This window comes from Chaetodon auriga, chromosome 15 (assembly GCF_051107435.1).
Source record: "Chaetodon auriga isolate fChaAug3 chromosome 15, fChaAug3.hap1, whole genome shotgun sequence".
Lineage (NCBI taxonomy): Eukaryota > Metazoa > Chordata > Actinopteri > Chaetodontiformes > Chaetodontidae > Chaetodon > Chaetodon auriga.
Genome location: NC_135088.1, coordinates 12028142 through 12052069, shown reverse-complemented (window position 1 = coordinate 12052069; position 23928 = coordinate 12028142). Strand labels below are relative to the sequence as shown.

Here is a 23928-nt window from a genome sequence, read left to right as displayed (position 1 = left end):
AAAATGTCCCTTTCCACTTCTTTTTTTTTCCAAAACTGTCCTCACTGATGGTTAAAAACTCTTCACTATGTAACAAGAATGCAGACTTACCCTAACCATAACCACTGTGGGCTTGTGTTTGTCCCCATAAGGAGGATGAATCCCCACAATGTGACTGTGTAAACAGACATATGTCCCCACAAAGTGAGTAATACACACAGACAGACACACACACACACACGTTAAAGTGAAGTGCAGCCACTTGGGAATGACTGGATTTGAAACTTAATGACATGCGTGTGAACACCAGCACATGCCTTCCCAAGCAAATGACCTCTGTTAGGGTGACTTTCACATCTTTGAGCCCTGGGACCTCAGCAACTCTCGGTTCCCACTCCCTCATGCCAAAATCTATTAGGCCATGTTGATCTTCCTTTAATTCTCTCTTTATGATAGGGGCTTGAATAGTAAGTGAGCGCGACCAACGTTACTGTGATTTACAGATAATAGTGTAGTTTTCTAATCACACAGGGAGTATTACGCTATGTTTGCTCGCATGAAAGAAAATTTAGAGATGAAATATCAGTCTCTGCTAATTAAAATAGCCTCCAGAGAGAGAGAGAGAGAGAGAGAGAGAGAGAATGAAGGAAAGAGGAGGAGTGAAGAAAGAGTGAGAAGAAAGAGAAACTCAGAAAGTAAATTAAAAGTAACAGAGGAGTGGGAGAGAGTGACTGAGATTCAGGAGGGAGACACATGAAAGACGAAGCGCGGTATTAAATCATTAATACATCTGTCCAGGTTGAAAGATGAGTCCTCTGAAGACCCCATGAGCTATTCATCACTCACATGGAACGCTGGCAGATTTTACATCTCATTAACCTACTGATGATTTTTCAATAACACTGCATTGCGCTAACAATCACCTTTATAAATGGAGCACCGTAACAAACATCTTTTGTATGGAGTATTTTTTTTTTTCTGCTTTAATGTTGATTGGTTCTGTCTCACTTTTTGCTTCAAAAATGCAGGAATCCATTTGGACATTGTCATAGAAAGATACAGTGATTTTTGTGTGTTAAAGATACATGAACACAGTGGAAAAGCAGCTTGTGCAGCATATACTGTAGTACACATCTGTACAGCCCTACGTCTATTCACTGTACATGCACTGCCACTAGAGGGCAATAAGCACCAGCGTTATCTTGCTTCACTTTGGCTGAGTGTGGAGTCTGAATTCTGCGCGTTGGGAGAAAAAACATTCTCACGTCATTAACCATCACTAGACGTTTTAGCGCCCTAAAACCTCACTGTTGTTCAAAATACATTGTGATTATTCAGTGTTTTGTTCATGAAGTCGACGCATACCTGATTTCTGAATGTGTATTTACAGTATTACCGTTTCATTATCTACACAAATTTAAGAACAGCTGCACTGCGATGATTGTACTGAGTGAAAATAAATCTATAAATACTATAAGAACATATAATACAGTCAAACTTGATCATGAGGAATCAGTAATTGCAAAGCTGTCCTGAGTCTCAAATGTCCACTATAAGCAGGGGGAAAATAGGTGAAAGGTCATCTATGAGTAATGAATAAGGTGCACAAAACCAATAGAAATAAATGTGCTCTTGACTGTGGAGACGCAAATATGAACAGAAATCTGCTTGTGCTGAATCCATCAATTACGTATTGCTTCACTGTTCACTTGACCCTTGACGGTAATTTAGATAAGGGTGTTAAAGATAACCACGGTGAGGGTAACACAATATACCATCTAATAGAAATGGAAATCCTAAACATGCAGAACAGACATAATGTGGGACTTGCTTGATGATTACGATGATTATAAGAGTGTGCTTTGTTCATGTATGAATGCTTTGCTAAGAGACCATTTCTTTAGACAGCACTTTGAACACACTTGGGCAAATGTGAGGTCTGTTTTAGTGAGTCAAAGCAAAGCTGTCAGAGGTGTGTGCAGCCCAGAAGAGCTGTGTCACCGTGGTCGGGCGACCACAATGACAGCCTGAAATATGACAGCCAGACATACGACCAGAGGGTAAACACGGCATACTGTGCCAAGTCTATTTGTTGAGTTGTCTGGTTTTGGTGCAAAATACCGCTCTATATAGAGAGAGGCCAACCAAGACTGTCTGTAGGAGGTATGGTATGTTGAATTTTGCTATTAACACCTGAGAGCCTACTGTATCAAACTGTATCAAAATGTTTTTGAAAACAATTAAAGTACATACGTGCTGTGTAAGAATAAAGTGTGTTATACTGAGGTAATCAGGCAGAGAAGCACATACAAATATAATACATAACATAGACAACTGTTCCCTTTGATTTAGGATTAAAGTTGTGATTGTCTCAGTGCTAAAATGTTAACATTCTCAACATGCACGTTTGCAAAGCTGGAGGGTCATCAAAGACTTATAACTGGTGGAAATGAATAGTTTTGGACACCTGGAATGCATTCCTGACCCCTGCAAGTCTTGTTTTTTTACATTGAAAAGGCTAGGAGGAGTTCATTAAATCACGTGCTGATTACAGCCTTCTCGTCATAAATGTTTTGTCATACATGATGAAATTACAGGTATGCCTCTGCCTTAGTTCGCAGACAGTACTCAGTCCACAGTCTGTGGTTATGTCTTCAGATACTGTATGATACAGGGGGGACCGCATGGGTTTCGCACACAGCTACAGTTATGTGTGCCGGAGGTGAATCTAAAGGGATTGCTGACCATCTCCTGTAGCTGTATCCCTGCTGGAGCTGGACGAAGCCACCTCAGACACCTTATACTCATCAAGGCCCACAGAACAGGCCTGGAGCTGGAGCGGCAACCCACTCTGTGAAAGGAGTGCGTCTATGTGGGGAAAGAAAGAGGACAAAGGGCAGTCTGGAGAGGTGTATTTGGCCAACACCTGGAGCTGCTCTGGCTGTAGGTTGGCTTCGCTGCAGACCCTCTGGCATAAGGCAGAGACACTGTGACATGTTTTCAACTTCAGCTGGCCCAGCTGGCTCTTCTCCATCATCAGCTTCTCCCTTTCTGTCTTCTGCAACATACATATGCAGTAAAACACAATCTGTTTAACACGCCTGTAAACAAGAAGCAGCTTAATAAACATGTATTGCTAAAAAAAAAAAAAAAAAAAAACATGTTTTTTTTTACCAGCTTGTTGATTTCACACTGCAGATTATATATGCAGTCTAGTTTCCTTTTGCGACAACGCTGAGCTGCCAGTCGGTTTTTGCTGCGCCGTCTCATGTCGTGGACAAACTCCAGCTGTTCACGCGTGAAGACCTGTTGCTTCAGCAGCTGTTGGAAGTCATTTCTGCTCAGATCCACAATCCAGTCTACAGAGAATGGCAACTGCACCTGAGGACGCAAAGACAGGAAATGAGGGTTATACAAGAAAGTGGAGCCGAAATCAATGTTTTTTTATACACCGTTTTTTTATATTCACACTGTAGTTGACATGGAGCTTTCACTGTATCTCTTTCAAACTAGTCTAGATTGGTGGAAATGCATGTTTTGTTGAATTCTTGAGGCTGAAGGCACTCAGATAACCTGCAAGTACAGAGCACATACACCTGCTTTAAATCAGCAGGCTTGAAGGGATGGGTCTGATTTACTTGTCTGAAAATAAGAAATACTAATCACATCAATAGGTCATTGTCAGCATGTGTTTCTTGAGTCTGAAGAGAATAAAACTAATCTTAGGACATCATTCAATTAATTGAAACACAAATTCCAAATTATTCAATGATCAAAAATGCACGTAGAGCTTTCTGTATGTGGACAAAAAGAAGTTATGTGAGGTAAAAATCAAAATGCATGTTCAGACAGTCTGTTACATTTTTACCATGCTGTTAATTATTAACTGTAAAGAACATGGAGTTAATGTTTAAAAGCAGAGGCGGGTTTATGCTGGGTTATTGCTGCTGCCAAAGTGTGACAGGAAGTGTACACTCACCAGATTATTGGAAGAGTATAAATGTTGTAGTGTTTTAATCGAGTGCAAATAAAATCACTCCTTCTCCTCTGAAACGACTTTGTCAGCACACTCACTGCACTCTTCACACTGTCCGTCAGTCTGGACATGAAGCACGAGAAGTTCCTCAAACTTGGTGTTTGTTTCGCTTGTAGTCATTGGTAACAGGCTGAGCTGTCAATTTCTGCTGAACTGGACTCTGAACCAATTAGTAAGGCATATGCACACACACACACACACACACACACACACACACCAACTCTATTTGTACCTGTACCTAACTTTCTTATCTTATACAAACTTCAGGAACGGTGAGCTTGCTGACGCTTATTGACACAGATTAATTTTAGCACACCGTGAACCACACAATAGGTGGTGTGTAGAAGAACAGAGCCTTAGCAGACTTGAATCACAGTTTAACTGCTCACCTGTTTGGCCCTCTCTCTCGTGTATGCCTCGCTGTCCCCTTCAGTCTCTGTCTCTGAGTCTCCATCCTCCCCCGAGTTGAGGGATGACACGCCTGACTGAGAAGCCCCCTCGCACTCAGACAGCTCTGCTCCCTTCCATAAACATTTGCTTTGGTCCAGATCCTGCAAAAAGGGGCAACTGGTGCTCGTGGAGCTGAGGTTGACTTGGAAGTTCAGCCACTCTAAGGATGTGCTCTGCGCCCGTCCGCTCCCTGTGTCGGAGGAACTTCCTGCGTCAGGGTCCTGGAAGCTCAGCCGAGACAAGCCCATGTCGGAGCCCAGCCGCTTGGCCAGGTGCTCGGCCACCTCCCTTTCCGTGGTGCTCCTTTCTCTGGCATTATTCGCTCCCTCCATGCAGCCTGTTTGTCCTCCTTGTCCTCTCTCTAGCCATCCAGAATCTATCTCTTCATCTATTATTTTCCACTCGGCTTCTCCTTGTTCCTCTGCCTTTTGATGAATGGATGTTGGTACCCCGGAGTCCCTTGTTTTCTTGTCCTCTGTAATGTCCATGGCGAACCTCTCATGCCCCAGTGACCCAGTGATTGCAGAGCCTTCGCCACAGGTCTTCAAGGGGCAATGGTGCAATATTAACCCTGATGGCCCCTTTCCCAGTGCTCTGCTCAGCCCTGAGGACACTGCCTTGACATTGGATCTGTCTGAAAAGCTGTTGTCTTCCTCCCCTTCCACATCTCTTTCCTTCTTACTCCATATTCCCTGCTTTTCATTTGTTTCATTCTTAACCATGTCAACCTCACCAATGCCAATTTTCTTGTCTGGTATTTCACTTTTCCATGGGTCATCAGGACTTCCTTTGCTCTGTCTGGTGGGATTTGAGGTTGAATTTCCAGGGAGTTCAGCTTCAGTTTCATTCTTAACATTGCTGGCAGTGCTGGAGCGGGGCGAGCAGGAGAGATCAGAGTCATCCCTGATCACTCTTACTGGATTGTTCAGACTTTTCTCTGTGACACAAGTTTGCTTTCTGCAAGCCAGTCGCCTTCGATACTTTGGACACAGCATAAAATGGTCATTTGTCCCTTCAGCTGCAGGTGTAAGAGCGCCTGCACTGTTCTGACTTCCCATTTTGCTGTTCACTGATTTGTTGCAGAGCCAAACCACTTCCTGCTGAGATGGTGAGTCAGCAACTGGTTTTGCTTCTTTCTCATCCAATGTATCGTCAGAGATTATGCCATGGTCTTCCTTTGATAATTGCCTCTTACATTTCTTCTTACAGCAGGTTTTTCTGAGAAAAGAGCCAGAGCCTTTGCTGGAGAAGAACTTAGGGAGGAGGAAATCAAAGCATGCCTCATCTAGGTCTCTGAAACCAAGAATGGAAGCCGAATTGCGTATTTCTAAGACATCGTCCTTCCCGAAGAGGAGCTTGGATGTGTAGGCAAACTTCAGCAAGGGTTCAAAGCCAGCAGCTGTCACCTGTGAAAGGGGAAAAATGACATAAACATGCACTGTCTAGCCTCTAGTTTGTTCTCAAGGACAGCAACAGGTCTGTCAGATAATCCTGCACACAAAACTGGAGCCCTAAATGTGAAAATCAAGAAAATCTGACTACAAATGTGTAGTGAAATAAATCCCAGGATTGTAGGACTGTGCTGGCTCAGCAGCTAATACCAAAAATCCAGTTTCTGTGGCTTTTGCTTTTCTTAAATTGAAGAAGTTGGGTACCAGCAGGTCCTTCCATTGAAAGAATCATGTTAGTGCAAATGAAATTAGAAAACTAGAAACACTTTCATAAAGGATGAGATTTTTTTAAATGGCCCTATTAGCAAGGCTAAACCTCGGTTTCCTCTTGAAGATCAACGTTGTTTGTTTTTCTTTAACTTCAGGATTATTCCTAAAGCCCCACTGGAGTCCCAGTTGGAATTTTACTTGGTTCTATTTGGATGTCTTTACTGGTAGCAGACTGGAAACCATTAAGAACCACCAACACTTTAATGCTGAGAAATAGTACGAGTGTACTACATTAAGGGTTTTCTACACTGCGCTTCAAGGGCAAACTGCAGTCACAGATAGTTGTGCACAAGGAGATAGGTCATGATTTTAAGACTAACTGGCACAGAAAACACACAATTAATAAATCTCAGTCAGCCTATTTATCATCAACACTAAAGGAAATAAACCTTCCAGCCATTTTTCTCACTTCACTTTTACACTGTGTGGTTTTGTGAGACCTTACAGCTTGTGTGAGTCTACTCTCCATCTGTACAGCATAATGAGGTGACATCTCACCTCTTGTGGCAGAGTGATGACCGCTCCATGTTGTGAGAGGGAGGAGATCCTGTCTGTGAAGTACTCGCTACAGGAGGCGAGCACTGAGCGGTGAGCTCTGAAACTCTGACCTTCCACCACCAACGTAACATCACACAGTGTGTCCCGGCGGCGCTGCTCGTCCAGGCAGCGCAGCACATGGGAGGAATGTGCTGTAGACTCAAATGTAAACACAGACGACCGGGGTGCAGACATGGTCATCAGGGACCCCTGTATGTACACACAAACACACAGGCTTATGGTTAACCATGTCTCCTCTGTAAGGTTACATTCTTAAAAAGTTATCCATTAAAATAAGAACAAAAACGAGCTTACCTTTCAAAAAAAAAGCTGACTTTATATATCCAAGTTTCTTAGCATGTTAAAGAAAGTCCCAGCTGTTGAGCCCACATGGTTATTTCTAAATGGAATGCTGTCCAACCAGGCTACGTTTCCCAGAAAGCCTTATCTCAACTCGGCTACGAACTAAAAACTGAGCTTGACTCAGTCATATGGCCTGTGTGTGAGTATGTGAGAGGGAGGGGGAGAGAGAGAGAGAGAGAGAGAGAGAGAGAGAGAGAGAGAGAGAGAGAGAGAGAGACAGAGAGAGAGAGAGAGAGAGAGAGAGAGAGAGAGAGAGAGAGAGAGAGAGCGAGAGAGAGTGTGTGTTTGTGTGTGTGAACATGTATTACTCATGTTGTGGGGACATAAATCTGTTTACAAAGTCACATTGTGGGAACTTGCCTCACTTATGGGGACAAAGTGCAGGTCCCCATAATGTAGACCATCACATTTTAGGGTGGAGACTTGAGTTAAGGCCACAGTAAGGTTAGGTTTAGGTTAAGGTGAGGGTTAGGGCGAGGGTAAGTACCCGGAAAGAGAATGTAAGTCAATGTCCTCTGAACCAATGGAAACATGACAATGTGTGTGTGTGTGTGTGCGTGTGTGTCGCAACAACTCTGGGTGTAGCAGAGCAAGCGCTGACTCACGCACTCCTGCTGATATGGGATGAGCAAGCAGTTTTCCTGTCCACACCAAACCCACCCTTGGATCCGTCTGGTAAACTTTTCCCAGAAAATCCCTTTATAGATTTACCCCAAACACAATTTGAGAGATTAAGGTGGAGGTTGAGAATAAAACCCCAGTGTTTAAACAGGATATAGTCTGTTGTCTGTATCCTCAGACTTACAGTTGTCTGGACTTACTCTGCTAATTGCAGACACAGTGTATTTTGAGAAGAAGTTGTGCAAAAGCAGTGTTGAAAAATGAAACTGAGCTGCTGCAAGAAGACGGAGGATACTGTGTTCTCAGAGGGGTCCTTGTTGTCTCATTTCATGTGGGGGAGCAGGAAATCTTTCTGGAAGTGCAGTTCAAGTCTTCTTTGTTAGGTTTGTGTTTGTGAGTGTGTGTGTGTGTGTGTGTGTGTGTGTGTGTGTGTGTGTGTCAGAGAGGGAGAGAGAGAGAGAGACCGTAGCTTCCTGGCAGAGGTACAATAAGCAAACAGCTGTAAGATAGTACCAACACACAACTGAACATAATTGAACACTTGTCCACATATGAATTTTCAATTTCAGATTTTTTTTTTTTTTTGTGGCCTTTGAAGTTTCAGGAAGTGACAGAGGAACTGTTTACCAACTGTCTGTGAAAGGATGTCTACAGCTGTGCATTAATACTGCCAGAGAAATGCTGTCGTGATCAAATTTCGCAAGTGAGTTTTGCACCGGGGTACAAGGCAGCAAAGTATCACTACAAAACACTGTTTTCAATGTCACATGAGTCGAGGGAGGAAGAAGGAGGCCTGCCAGAGTCTAACTGGCCAATCAGGTGACGGTTTCATAATTCCAGAATGAGCTAATCTCTCTCACAAAAAAAAAAAGAACTAGTTCCCTTTTCCATGTAAGTGCTGCAATACCATCATAAAGCACACAGCAAACACAGCAGCCCCGGCTTGGAGAAATGAAACCAAGGAACTGATGCTGGTGTTAAAATAAAAGGCATTTTATTAATAGACGAGGATGATAAGCAACGGTTTCTCTTGTTGTATACTTCCCCTTCAAAAGGTGGGTGAGACACGTGACATCAGAAAATGTACAACCCTTACAGTGTTGTGTCGCCGCAGATACTTATTGTGAAACGGATAGTCACCCTTCTTCTTTTGCTGTTCCTCACAAATGGCTGTAACTCCCCCGACCCCTGACATTGTCTTAAACACTCATCTCATTTCCTTTTTTTTTTTTGATTTTATCATAACAGGAACTTTGAATGGCAAGTGTTGGGGGGGGGGGGGGGGGGGGTGTACTCCTCAAAATACAACATTTGGACCACATCATACCACCTTTAGCTCCCTCCACAGACCTCGGGTAAAAGATCTGAGTCTCCACAGAACCTGAGACAGATATGAGAATATCTGGTCACATTCACAGCCGTTGGCATCGTATAAACAAGCTGTGAGGTATTGCAATAGCAACCAGGAGGGTTCTGCAAGATAGCATAATGACAAAACAGTACCCAGAAAAGCGGCCTTGTGTCATAGCTCGGTACAATCACTATAACAACTTCACACTGATGATGACAGTACAGTCTGTGGTTCAAACAAATGACTCAGACATGAATAAACACGGCGCCTTTCTGTGTAATTAGCTGATTCACTGACTGTGTAGAACGAGCATTAGCTGAGCCTTTGTTTCTGCTTGGTTTTCCTGGCCTGGCGTAAGCTGGATGTCCAGAGGTCTCAGGTTCTGCGGAGGCCAGAGGTCACGAGGAGTCCTGCCTCGTTCGATTGGGCAAGCAGAGGCTCTCCAGCTGCCGGGCGCGCTCGTTGTGGACAGTCACCAAGGCGCGGTTCTCCTCCGTTAGACGCCGAAACTCCTCCTCCAGGCGTGCGATCTCCACGGCCACCTTCTCATCCTCCACCAGCTCTGCCAGCAACTTACGTCTAAGTGGATGAATGAGATGGAGATTATAGCAGCAGGTGCACATTCTTCTATTCATTTAAAAAAAAAACTCATCAAAATGCATTAACAGTGTAGTGTTTCTCCAAAAGCTTCAATTAATTGGCTGTGGAGTCATTTGCTTATTTATCGATGTTTGTTTATCTCCTCTCGCTGAAGTTATTGTGAAAAGCGGGAGACTGTCCCAGTTTTGCCAGAGGCGGGGAAACACCCATAGCAGGTTGCCAGTTCAGAGAAAGGCAGATCGGCAGACGCACAGTCATACCTATGAGCAATTCAGATTCTCCAGCTATCTTGTTTGTAGAATGTGGGCGGAAACCAGAGAAACCAAAATAAGCATGGACGCAATGCAAACTTAAAGAAAGGGCTGAGCTGAGGAACAAACATTGATCCTGTTGAGCAACAAAGGCAACCACTGTGGAATAAGTAAATAAGGCATTTGGCGGGCCACGGCCAAACACTGTGCAATATTGAAGATGCTCCGTGCAAATTGTTGTGTTGATATTTGGTATGAAGCTAAATTCCAAACACATTGGTCATGAAAAACAGTTAGAGCACAGTCACATTCAGGCACATGACCATCAGCTAGAGAGGCAGGCAGGTTTCATGGTCTCCCTGAAGAGACTGAGATGAGGTCCATTGTGTTATATTGCTAATTATATGATGATTTCATTGCTACATTTATTAGTAAAATGTCTTTCATTTCTGATGAGTTTGTGGAAGATTTGATCAAGTTTGTTCTGGTCTAACAAATGTTTCTCCACTCCACTGATATTTTTGGTATCTTGCCTTGTATGTGCATGACACAATAAATAACATAACAAACTAGCAAACACTTTTTCCATCACAACTATCTTTGGCAACGAAGCCCCACCGAAATGAAAAACTCCAGCTCTGGTCTGGGCAGCATGACCTGACTTTGCCTGGCAAACAGCGATTTCACACTCTGGGAAGAGATCAGCCTTTGGACTTTGAAAGGCAGTGTAAGCATACACGCACGCACACGTATGTGTAGAATGTGCGTGTCATGGCCTCAGAGAGTGTGTGAGTGTCAGCGTTGTATTACAGCTGGTAAGTGCCAAGTCACATAACAGCAGCATCAACAAAGAGGAAAAGGAGTCTCTATTCGCCAATACGTGCTGCCATGGAGCGTTAACGATGGCTGCACTGGTTTTTATTCACTTGGATGTCATGTTAAGGGATTTAAAGGCATCAATTTCATATACATTTGAGCTAAATTCACACACACATGTGACAGGATGACAGAAAATGTTCCAACTATGTTGAGGAAACAAAGATTAGATTGACTATTTCTCGTGTTTGTTTCAATTAACATTTAGTTAAAAACACGTTTTCCTTAGAAGTACACAAAATGTCATGTTTATCAGGAAAGACTGAACTTGTTGAGTCCAAAACGACCCGTCATTAACAGTCAGCTATGTTAAATAATGAAACGCTAATTTATCAGTTTCAATGGACAATTCATTTTAAATCCTCGTGTTCTAAGAAAATCAGGCTCCGGCAATTCATTCCCTGAAAGACCAGATCCACAATGAGGAACTTTCTTTGCGATGTTTTAATTCTTAATGTCACATGCCTGCCCAAAACATGAAGGGGGGACATGTGCTTACTGTAATTTGTGATTTTAGAGTCCGACACGATTTTCCACTCCATACAAAACACTGGTTTACAGTAAAAGATGAGTGATTCAGATGCTTCAAGCAAGTTGAAACACGCTTTTGCACGTGTGTGTGTGTGTGTGTGTCTGTGTGTGTGTGTGTGTGTCTGTGTGTGCATGTTCGAGTGACAGAGAGAGCTCGAGAAAGGAGAAGAGATCTTTTTCAATTCAGAAGAATTCATCCAGCAACCAGAGAACACAAATACCTTGCCCTGTGTCCCAAAATGAATTCTAAACTTCTAATACGGACATGAATGTTGAAAAGGAAAGTCAAATTTTTACAACTATTTCACAATGGGCCAACTTCTTGTGTAATCTCTTTGTATCATAATGATACCACTATCAGGCTTAATTACATTAGGTCTCGTATCAACATCTGACTCAACATTTTGGTACACGCTGAGGAGGGTTTTTCCAGCTTTGCGAGATCAGTGTTTTTGTTGATGTTATGTTTAGTTCATTGACTTGATGGAATCGACTGATTTAGTAAAAACTGGATAGTTACAGGGGTTAAAAGTCACAATATGGATGAATGCTACAGCACAGCTTGATACTGACCAAAAGCAGACTGTGTGGCTTTTGGAAAATCCCTCTGCAGTGTGTTAAAGTGTTGTTCCTGTTGTCAACCTTGCAACACATTATTGTAATCATCCCCATATGGGAAGTAACAAAACGCTCATTATCATGCAAATTTGAAGAGAATATGGATGACATATAAAGTTAGAAGAATAACATTATATTTTGAGAATTGGAGTAAAAGCGTGACTTGTGGCACTGCCTTCACTGGTTTCTAGTTGTGCTTCAATTCATCGTGAGAGTGCATCTAACTCTGTGTGTGTGTACGTGTCAAACGATGTTGGCATGAGCGACGGTGTGAAAAGAGAGAACCAAGAGTTTCTACCGGCATGACTCATCACGTTCTTATCTAAACTCAAGGCTAAAGTCATCCCATCGCAGTCTGCCTGCTGTTCTCTATTTAGGAACTGCCAAGTGGTGTGTGTGCGTGTGTCTGTGTGTGTGTGTGTGTGTGTAGGTGTGGTGGGGTAACGACAAGGGTCTTGAAAATCCCTCTGCTAAGACTACCCACAGCTGCCGAGGGAACAGGGGACAGTGCGCACTGTTTGTGTGTTACACACCCCTGCTTATGTATATACAGCACATATGTGCATTAACACATAAAGCAGCTCTCGCTCAATTACACCTGACAAGGGTTGCAGCTGGTGTAACACTCACCCCAGCAGAGGCGGTACTTTTCCCAGATATGACCCAGACTCACCAAAAGAAACCCATTGTACAGAGATCTTGTTTCTAATTTAAAAGTAATTTCAATAATAATATTAAAAAAAACCTGTCTGAAATCAAAGTTGTATATTAGCAGCTGCTCAAATATCATCTTGCTCAGGAGATGGTGACGGCGCTGTTAACATGTGCCATCTGGTGGCCACTCTGCTCCAAAATGCCTTGCAGTCTGACAAGTGCATTTGTTCTCTTCAGTGGTGGAACGTAACTAAGCATGTTTACTCAAGTACTGTATGTATGTATAGACCTTTGAGTATACTCAGAGATCTTTCTCTGGGTATTTCCATTTTCTGCTACTTTCTACTTCTACTCTACATTTCAGATGGAAATATTGTACTCCACTCAATGTATCTGACAGCTTGAGTTACTAGTTACTTTGCAGATTCAGATTATTAACACAACATATAACTAACTAATTAATTATGATGCACCATTGAAAGCTATAAAACAGCATATAAAGTGGCTGAAATTACCTCCACCTTCCCCAGCTGCAACATTAAAGTGATGAACAGAATAATTAACCAATTATTATATTCAAATATTATAACATGTATTATTCTGAAATGGCCCTCTCTGCACAATGAACACTTTTTTGCTTTTGATACTATTTTGATTCTAATACTCATGTACTTTTACTTAAGAAAGTATTATTACACTGTAGTACTTCTACTCATACTTCAGAAATGGGGTTTCTATCAGTATGGATCTCCCATTTTATTTAACAAAGGGACTTACTTGCGGTCCTCAAGCATGGCGATCTCGTGTTTGACCTGGTGAAACTCTCTCGCCATCCTGCAGTGCTCCTTGTACACCTGAACGCTCTCTCTCAGAGACACACAGGGGGGCACTGGCTGCAAGAGGCCAGAGAGAGAGCTGTGATATCAGAGAGATACCCGCTACTAAGCGAAACAACAAATGTCACACAAGCAGCGCTATGTTGAGACCTGGACCTGCAAATTCTCTTTTCCCTGACTTTGTTTCTAATCACTACTTATGCTAAAAGGCTGCTAAAGTGATTATCCCTGATGACTTCAGTGACCCTCTGACCTCTCCCACAGTGCCCCAGCGGCAACATTGTCAAGTACTTTGATCCATGACAGGTTATCTCCTGCAGCGATGGAAGAACATCCATGAAATCTGCTGCAGATATCACGACTGGTGAAATGTGACATTGCTGCGCTTGAGGACAAAAAGTGAGATCTAGCATGTCTGAGACCAGATCAGAAGATTGCAAGGTTGCAAAAGACAAAAAAAAATGCTCACTGTCCGATAAATTGAAATTTATGATATGATTGACAAATGATGATATGAAATCAATACTTGGCAGCCTCTGTTAGCTTGTGGTTCAGTGCATGGAGCGTATCATTCATTGGCCTGGTACTCCTGTTCTCATTTGATACTCTAAACCAACATGCACTTTATGTGACCCTGGCACTGGCACACGTTGAAGGATAATTCAATGACAACACTAATAGCAGAGCGATTGCACACAGGAAAAACACTGATTTAAAGCGTTGGTGAACTAAACCCACACTTCTACACAGGTTGCAGGTACAGAGTCGGTTTCTACCCTAAAATCCCACCAAACCTCACATAATGATACTTAATACAGGAAAGAGAAATTTATTCTGTGCATTTTCCCTGAGGAGCAGCCAGTGTGCAGTGCCAAGGGACCAACTTCTTGTAAGCCAGTGGTTAAGGGCGCTGACCTATGATACATGTTTTGACAGCGGGGCGAACTGGAGCCCCTGGAGGAAACCCACACAAGCATGGAAACTCCACACAGAAAGTCGGGAATCAAACCCCGGACCTTCGAGCTGCCAGGCCACAGCGCTAACCACTGATTGGCCAGTTTATTGCAGAATTCTGGTCAGTTGTGAGTTAGTTATGCATAATAATGGCATAATTAATGGCATAATAAAGATGCAGCATTAAGCCACAAAACAGCCAGACATGAAATTCCAAATGCTAATAGCTTTTGTTCAGGATTGATGGATTTTTCCTTTAAAGGCTTGTAATTCTAATCTTTACCAGCACTGTGAATTTGAATTCACTGTCTTCTCGTCCATATTCTGCCGCTCCTCTCCTGTGCTGCTCTGTGAACGAGGTGTGTGTGTTCATTGTGATGTGATGCTGCAGTATGTACTGAGTACCTGTAATCGCTGTTCAAGTTCCGGGAAAGTCTGAGGGAGGTCCTCCACATCTTTTACATCTATTGAAACAGAAGGTATTATTTAGTTATGACTGATTATTGTAGAAATAATAATATTTAGAATGCCATTGATTAAATATTGATCCAAACACAATGAATAATCAGTACAATGATAGCGATAGTTACAGTGATCATATATTGGTCTACAATACCAACAATTTAGCATTATATTTTGATGGTTTTGCATTACTACAAATTGCATATCCCTTACTGCTGAGCATGTTCCAAAGTAGACAGTATGGTTTCTGCAATGGTGGAACAAGTACTCAGATATTCTACTTAAAATCAAAAACAGCAAATGTTTCTACTTCAGTAAATGTAAAGAGGAAGTGCACAAAATGAGCTTAAAACATCAAATACAATAGTAATTATTAGAATGTAGTGTGACTTTATCATATATTTTGTAACAGTAAAGTAATAAATTGCTGCACTAACATGTAACTATAACAATGTATCTTTTGATCAGATGATCGTTATTGTTTTGTATAATATCCTAATATGCAAAGTAACGAGTAACTGTAGTTATCAGATAAATGTAGTGGAGTGAAAAGTATAACATTTGTCTCCTAAATGCAATGAATGATCCAGTATTTATTGTACTTTTCACCTCTGGTTTTCAGACTGATTTCCTTTAATTTAATTAGTGTCATTTTCTTGTCAAATCTAGGTCGGAATCATATGGTGATACAAATGCATGCAGCAACTGTTTTGATATATTGGAAGCATTGCAGGAAGCTTGCAATGCTGCAGCTCTGTCCTTTAAAAAAGCAGGAAGACGAAGCAACAATTTATCCTTTAACTTTTTCATAAATATTGTTTGCTGTATGTCCTTTATGCACAGCCAAGTGACTTACAGGCAGTTGCTTTAATGCCTTTATCTGCCTCATAAATGGCCACAAATGAAACACTACAGGGGCCTATATATGACACCACATCATAGCAACACAGTGGTACACTTATAAATGAGCCATGTCCTCTTTACTGTATGGCAGTAATGAGCTGTCAGACTGATAGACAGGCAGGATAACAGTACAGGGGGGCATCTATGTGAGCAGACAAACTCAGTGGGCAGAAAGAACAGACAGGCCAGATGTATGGACAGAGAGGGATTCAGTCAGACAGACAGACAGCCAGACAGACAGACAGAATCAGACAGGTTGTCTGCACTAGCGTCTGCCTCGCCAGTAATGTCCCCCTGGAGTTGTGGAACACATGTGGAGAATCCTGGGATGATGCAACCTTCTAAAAGCAGGAGTATTAGCGGGCCTGCCTGCAGCCATGGGGCCAATTATGATGTGGAATAAATACAGTTCTCATGCTTAGGATTGACACAGTATGGGGTTATAACTATGCCTGGCATGAAGTCATGAGGGGCCTAGAGGATGATCCCCAGACGGAGCACAGGTCTCAGCCCCCCTGTCGAGAAACACGAGTTCAAAGAGACGACAACATGATCGTCTGGGGAATATTTTGGAGGCTGGGGTCGGATTGTGCCTGAGCAGCTCTGAGGCTACAACTAAAACTAAAGCAAGGTATGTAATCATGCTACCGACTATGTCTACAAGCAGACAAAAACTCACCGGAAAGTGAGGTGAAACTAAGCTGAATAATACAGATGGATGAAAATGGAGATGGACGAAATGAAGAAACAGCAAGATAGACGCAAGAGAACAGCGATGCGAACGATTAAGAACGAAAAAAGTGATTCAGGAAGAGGCCATGTCGTCATGCGCAAACAAGCAGAATTCAGTGATTCCACTGTTCAATGACTCTCTGCTCAGAGTGGGAGTAGAGGGTGTCGTTCCTACTACAGCCCTTCATCTCACTTCCTAAGAGAAAGACAGGGGGGATCAGAGGTGGGTGGAGTGGGACTAGAAGTGTTAACTGCTTATAAATATAGGCCAGTGTTCTAAAAGCTGAACAGTGAATCAGGCAGCGGGACACTGTTAGTATTAGAGGGGAAACCTGACTCTGCCATTGCATAGCTGCAGCTGCTGTCCCAGTGCCTGGCCCCACTGCAGTAAAACATCCTGACATACAGACGGTACCTAGCACCATAGGTAGGTTAGACCTTTGAGAATGTGTGCGTAGGACAAAGAAATGTGCATGTTTTAACTGAAGATTGAAAAATGTTAGTCACACAAAAAGTTGCATACTTGCTTGTGTGGGTGCATATATGTGCGTTTTGCAAGCGCACAGCTGCACGCATGCATGTGTGGTTGTTTTTTTTTTTATTATGCTGTGGTCTTACAGAAATAGAGGGGGCACCTGTCTCAGCTACAGCTTAGAAGAATGAACACAGTTAAAGTGATAGGGTGTGTGTGTGTGTGTGTGTGTGTGTGTGTGTGTGTGTGTGTGTGTGTGGAGGGTGGGAGGCATGGGCAGATTGTGCCTTGTCTGTTTTGGTGGGAAGAATGTCGTGCATGTGTTACCACACATACTGGAAATGCAGTGAGAGTAGAGCTCCGAGCTTTGTCGGGTGTTAAATGAGCAATTGGGTAACTCAAAATAAGTTGTTACAATCATTTTGAGATAGTGGAACACAGGTGTTTGCATGTGTGTGTGTGTGTGTGTGCTTGCCGGTGTGAAATGAGCGTATGGCAGTGTGTGTGGGTGGCTGTGGGTGCGTGTGTGTTTACCTGATGTGTTGTCGAGGCTGAAGGCGATTCTAACTTCAGATTTATCAGGAGACACTCTTCTGGTTGAGGTGATCATTTATCCCTTCATGAGGCCACAGCACAAAACAGAGCTGTTAGCACCATCAAAAGGGCCCCATGAAAGATGAGTGATTATGTAATAGTCAAACGATTAGTTTATCAGCTGAAAACAGACATTTTCCAGCTTCATTAGACAGTGATTTCCTGCCTTTTTCTGTTTTTTATGACTCTGGGTTTTAAACTGTTGCTTCGACAGTGCAAGAAACTTAATGAAAAATTACTTCTGATGCAGATTCATTTTATGGACCAAACAATTCATTATTTGATCAAATCAGCAAATCAATCACCAGTCCTTCTGCGATGTGTGTGCAGTGTCCAAACTGAAGGCGAAAAGTGCTGTTTGTATTCCAGCCTAGTCCATGATTGTGATTTTAATCAGAGAGAAAAGCTAAACACTGAACTCAGCAGGTGTGGCGTTCAGCTGGAATGAAAGTCTGCAGACTGCAGAAAAAGCATGTGATTAGACCACACCAGTGTGGAGCCTTGTGATCACAGACACATGCACGCACGCACACACACACACACCAGTTTCATCATGCATTTAGAGTTGGTGCAGGATTAAATAATTAGGGAGCTTTGACAGACTGGCTCTGAGGTCTGGGTTTTGGTATGCCCCCCTCCAGTGAAGGTACAGGCTTTTTATATCAGGGCATTTGCCTGCTTTAACCCCGGTAAACCCTCTGTCTCACACAACATACTGTACCTCAGTGACCTCCTACATCCAGCAAATAAGCACTTTTTTAATGAGTCTCTCTCAGTATTTGGGAAAGGGATGAAAGGTCGATTTTTGGTGTTGTACAAACTGATCAAAACACGCATTGTATCAAAATATGAGTGTTAGTAAGTGAATAACACTGCACACACTGAAGGCATACACTGTAATCCACATTAGGATGGAGGCTAGAATATTTCACACATATGGACCAGCTCCTGCATGCACTGTGGAGCTGAAAGGGATCCATCTGGACCTGCAGGTCATTGTTACCTGAAGCAGCACGAACCCGAGCCAGGAAATTCCGTGTTAAAAAGTTTGGGGAAGCAGTGCGCGTCCTCAGTGGTGACTGTCTGCTCCCGGTCGGACCTCTGCGGAGGTCTCTTCAGGAAAAGCGCAGCTCCGTCACTCAGCCGCTGCCAAGAGCTCCAAGAGTTGCCCACCGCTTCCCTCTGGAGACTCCAACTGTATTATTTTGTACTCAGAAGTTTTCCACCATAGTCGAGGCGTCCGCTGCCCTGGTGTCAGTCAGAGGCGCTCCCGCGGATCGACTCTACGTGGGCATGGGACATGTTATCCACGGACTGCAGCCACGCGGCGCAGAGCAACACAACAGGGCGCAGGCGGTGGAGGAATGCCGTCCGCTGTCCCCCTGTGGCGGCCCGGGCCCAATTAAATGTCTCAGATGACATGACTCCAGCCCGCAAAAATGCCCATTGCTCCAGCGCTGCTTTGAGTGACACGGTCATGCCGCTGGGATGGTCTTTGGCTGTGCAATAGCTGTGCAATGAGACAGTTGCTCAGAATGAACATCTCATGCTATAATAGTCAAGAAGAAAATAGAGCATCCCAGTCTGTTTATCCGTTTTTGTTGGGAGTTGTTTTGGGAATAGAACTGGGGATGTTAAGGGGAGTTTCTTCGCAATACATAGTCTACACAGTGGTGTGATTCTGGCTTTTTAAAGGGACACTCCACCAAATGTTTCTGTTTGTTTGTCTGTTTTTTGGTTGTTGTTTTTTTTTTTTGTTTAGGCCCACTCATAACACCTGTGGCTCAGACTGGGATTTAGACTATTTTTTTTCAGAAAGATTTTCTTGCAAACATAGACAATATAATAAGTGGACTGAGCTTCCGGGTCTGAAAAGTGAAGTGCCTTAAACCTGCATTCTTCCCAATGGCCAACAGGGGGCGACTCCACTGGTTGCAAAAAGAAGTCAGATTGTGTGTGAGCTTACCTCTCTTGATTTATTACCTCAATAAACAGTTTCCTAATGAGTTCATGGTCTCTATCACTACTTTCAAGTCTTTTTCAATACAGCATGATGTTCATTTTGCAAATTATGATCCCATTTGGATAGAAGTGGACGATAAAGCAGCTGATGCTTTAGGGCTGGGCTACCTTGTGATCAAAAAGTTGCTTAAGTGGGTCCTTCGGTTCTCAGTCAGATCCAGTCAGGTTACAGGTGTAGCCATATGTACCCTCCCCAGCTCCACACGCTCATCCAGTTATGATCGCTTCTCGCTCCAACAAACTAAGATGGTGATGTCCGTAATGCCAAACTTGACTGACTTGACTTATTTCTTGTGGCTGTTCAATGAAAACAATGCACCATCAAATTCTGTGATTTTGAATTTTTCAGATAAACTGAAAGAGTTATTTCCCAGTTTGAGGAAATTCAGTTTTTCATATTTAATTGTCTCAAAAATGCATTGCCACAAAGCTGAAAAGTCTTAAATTTGCTCAGGCTCTGCCGTCCACTGACAGAATTAGTGCAGTTTTACTGTATATAAGACCAGTTCACCTGCACACCTGAATTCCTCCTGCATTATTTACAGCCAGGCTTTCAGATGGTAGCAGAGAAAGTGAGACAGAGAGACAAACAGAGAGAGATAAATGATGGTCTGCACCTCCAAGACTCTTCCTACTCCTCGTTTGTCTTCATTGACAGGCTGTTGACACAGACCTGCCTTATCAGCCCCAGAGACTGTTCATCTCATTGTGATGGATGGGGCACGCTCAAACGTCTGCCACTCTTTTACACCCAAGCCACAGTTCAAATTTGACTCTTCTGTACTTGTATGTACGGTTTTTGGATGTACAGTTGAGAGTATTGTGTAGTGGTACATAAACCGGATGTGACAGGTTTGAAGGTTTTACATGTGAGATTTGCACAGAGAGTTAGAAATACTACAAGAAATATGCAAAATCTTTCTGATGTAAAGCTGATTTTTATAATGCTGTTTTATACAAGGTGGTTTGAGTTTTCCCGTCTGTAATATGCTTCCCTTTGGGCAATTTGAGATGTCAAAAACAACTCTTTGAGCCGTCTCTCCAGCTTGCTTTCTCTAGAGTTTTACTCTCAATCTCTCTGCTCATCTGTGCCAGAGGTATAGAAGTATGGATCATAATCTCTGACCTTCTTACTGAGAGCACAAACAGACAGATGTCACTATCCCTTCACCTCTCCCCATTTCTCTCTCACCTTTCCACCACCAGGTTGAGGGCTCTGTGTCTCAGGATCATTGCGGCGAATAGTTTCTGCGGGTGAAACAAAACAAGGACGTGAAGACAGAAACAGCAGCAGAACATTGTTCAGGTGAGGTCGCCTCAGGTTGGCGAGGAGGAGCGGAGTCGTGCTCAGCCGTGCAGAATGCCAAGGTCAGAGTTGTAATCCATGGCCTCATTCATGACGGATTAGATAATGATAAAAAAAAAAATACTGACTTTGGTTTTGATTAAGAATTATGGGGTTAGGAGATTAGAGGCAAGCAAACGCTATTACATTGGACGGAGCTCAATCCCAGAATTAATCTGAATACCAAAAAAGAGAAAACTCATTACATGAAGAGATTAAGAAAAGCTTGGTCCAATTCTCTAAGGATGCACACAAACCAGCGCACACAATCCACTGAGAGAAATGCCACAACAAAACCTCTGACTCAACTCATTTCGAAAGTATTTACATCCATTTATTGCTCTTTCCTGTTTGAAATGTCACTGCATTAGCTGGTAAAAGCAGTAGATCGGAGGTCAGTTTTGAAAGTCCTGACATTGCTGATACTGAATTGTGTTAAGATTTCATACTTACGGTGCTCCATTAGCAGTTTCCTCCCTCTCTTTTCCCTCTGCAGTTAGTTTCTGACCAACATTTGTTCGTGTTGACATTGCCGGTCCAATCTTTAGTGCATTTGTGTGTGCTGAATGATTGTATTCCTCACTTGATTGTGATTTTACTGGTGGCACTATTTCCAAAATGTCAGGAACACTGAATTGCTGGCTTCAACGGGCTTCTCCAAAACAACACTTAGTAAAAGTCTGGCGCACTGACAGAGCACAAGGCAGGTGTGCAGTAAGACAGCTGTGGTAAAGGAAGGACTAGAAAGTAAAGCGCTGATGAAGAGATTTAAAGGGTTAAGCAAGAGGTGGCAGAGAGACAAAGAGCACTAGTGAACTCTTACATCCCTCTTCCTCTTTGATTCATTTCTTTTAGCCTGAGGTAAAGTTCAGAGGACAGAAACAATCCTGAGGATATGGGGAAGGGGCGCTATGGGGATGGTAAGGATTTGTAAAATGAAAATATTAATCGATGCTCTCTGTATTCATGCCACACAGAGGTAATTGTGCTGCAGCTGCTGGGAACATATTCATCCCTCATTGTGATTACCTGCGGGTCAAGGCCACTGCGCTGCTTACACTGCTGTCGGGCGATAGATCTTCTTCCTGCTTTGAATCTGTGGAAAAGCACACTTGTTTGTCTCAGCAGTGAGTAAATTGATTTTGTAGTCAAACAAAATCAAATTCAAACAACGTTTTCATGAAACATCTTTCAGCACGTACTTCTCTTATAATGAGGAATCTTTTCTTTTGTTGGAATGACTTGCAAAATAAATGTTTTATGTTAATATTATAGTTCTTTCAATGGGTCATGATCTGATATTGTGAATCATAATGTGGCAGCTGATGCGAGGTATTTAACTTTTAACATACTTTAAAACAAGCTTCCCACACACTGGAGATCCAGTGTCTGTACTGGGAGACAAGATCTTCCCTCAGGCTTTCAAATTTGACAAGTGCAAACAGAGAAAAAATGACTTTTTGAAAAAAAAAAAAAAAAAAAAAGTTACTCCCAGGGGAACAAGGAAATTGTGTTTTGTCTTTGACCGCCTAAGAATTTCATGCATATTAAAAAAAAAAAGCTTCTCATTTTGTCCTTTCCTTCTCCCTGTATCATATCCTTTCTCCGGTGCACAGGCAGCTATGTTATGATCACAAACATTTGTGAGGCTGTGCATGTGTGTGTTTGTGTGTGTGTGTTGCAGGGGGAGGAGGTATGTCTATGATGTGGGTGCTTGAAGGGTATAAAACAGCAGGTGTGTTCCTGACTTTCCTTAGAGGTCCTTATCTCTTTTCTCTGGCCAGAGTTGGCTCAGCAGTCCGCTCTGAAGCTACATTGCTGCCTGCCAGTAGGTGCACAAAGAAACACGCTCACACACCACTGCCAACCAGAACCAAACTGGACAACAGTTTAAAAAATGCAAAAATCTTTTTACTCTGAAAATCAGTGAAGTCGTGATACATTTACACAATGGGAGTACCTTTAAAGTGTGCAGATTGAACTCTGCAAACTGCTCAGAGCAGCGAACTACGGCCATGAGGGAACAGCGATGGTTTCAACTACGAGCGAGCTTTCATTCTCGTGGTCGTCACCTGTTTTAACATTACTCATGTTGACAGAAGGCCAAGACTTTGTAAACTACATCTACAGTACATTGTCTAATGTATTATCCATACACATACAGTATAAAGACAGGGGAGATGAGGGAACAACTTCACATAGTTCGGCGGCTCACAAACAAATCCGAGGAGTGGAAAGCGATCAATCGAGCAGTCTCTGATCTAAGTCCCATCCGTTCTTGTAGCTCCAAGGCTCATGTGCTGGAGTCCCGCCGTGCTCCCTCTCTCTTTGCAGTGGGTTTGGGTTGACAGAGGATGCAAGCTGACCTTGCTCCGCTGTGGGGTCGCGACCTCCTCCGGATGCCTTTGTAACACTGCAGGGAGATGCCCAACTCCTCCATCATGGTGCTAAAAGACACACACTGCCAAAGAGAAAACAATTACAGGCCTGGGTTAAGACACCAATAAAGCTGATTTCCAATAAAGTCATTAAGCACTACGGCCACGAGTTTTAAGACTGTGTGAATGTGCTAACATAAAAACATTACTGCTGCTCCATAATTGGATCAACTAGGGAATTACTGGATACAGCATTAACTGAAAAGCTATACTAATTCAGTTTTAAAGCTAAGGCAATGACATTTGATTCAGCTTGCCTGCAGCTGAATGTGAGCAGCAGCCAGTGACTGCAAGTCATCTCTCAAGCCTGACCACACAAACACCAGAAACGACAGAACACAAACACAATGTAAATTCATCTTAAAGAGTTTCTCAGAGTTCGGTTGTCTCATTGTAAAATCCAGTTACACAGACAAGAGATGAAGGACGTCTGCTGTGCAACATCCTAATGCAGGGAGCTATGAATTCATAATATGGTAATTATTTGAAATGATCAAAGAGAGGGCCATCTGAAATGAGAAGCCTCGGGCTTATTTGATTCTGCAGAATAATACATCGCACGGAACTCATTAATCTTCGATC

General features: G+C 42.8%; 3 protein-coding genes across 6 annotated transcripts in view; all 3 read right to left on the bottom strand.

Moving 5' to 3' along the window:
* Positions 1–957: 957 nt before the first annotated feature.
* On the bottom strand, positions 958–7197 carry bach1b (BTB and CNC homology 1, basic leucine zipper transcription factor 1 b). Its single transcript, XM_076749733.1, has 5 exons — positions 7039–7197; positions 6685–6933; positions 4405–5871; positions 3154–3360; positions 958–3037 (listed from the first exon to the last, which is right to left on the bottom strand). Exons 2-5 carry the CDS (start codon positions 6922–6924, stop codon positions 2708–2710), a joined length of 2244 nt encoding a protein of 747 aa, XP_076605848.1. The 5' UTR covers positions 6925–6933; positions 7039–7197; the 3' UTR covers positions 958–2707.
* Positions 7198–8702: 1505 nt separating this feature from the next.
* On the bottom strand, positions 8703–18838 carry map3k7cl (map3k7 C-terminal like). The gene is made up of 5 exons (XM_076750939.1): positions 18545–18838; positions 17482–17563; positions 14784–14842; positions 13366–13481; positions 8703–9637 (listed from the first exon to the last, which is right to left on the bottom strand). The coding sequence occupies exons 2-5, from the start codon at positions 17555–17557 to the stop codon at positions 9457–9459; spliced, it is 432 nt and encodes a 143-aa protein (XP_076607054.1). The 5' UTR covers positions 17558–17563; positions 18545–18838; the 3' UTR covers positions 8703–9456.
* A 3959-nt stretch (positions 18839–22797) lies between these two features.
* The window catches only part of grik1a (glutamate receptor, ionotropic, kainate 1a), a 30114-nt gene continuing 28983 nt past the window's right edge, over positions 22798–23928 (bottom strand). For 2 of the 4 annotated variants that reach the window (XM_076750953.1, XM_076750955.1), the window contains one exon: positions 22798–23369. In XM_076750953.1, the coding sequence (XP_076607068.1) occupies positions 23202–23369 (168 nt within the window). In that variant the 3' untranslated portion in view covers positions 22798–23201. The remainder of the gene's footprint in view (positions 23370–23928) is intronic. The other 2 variants (XM_076750954.1, XM_076750956.1) reach the window with 1 other exon arrangement.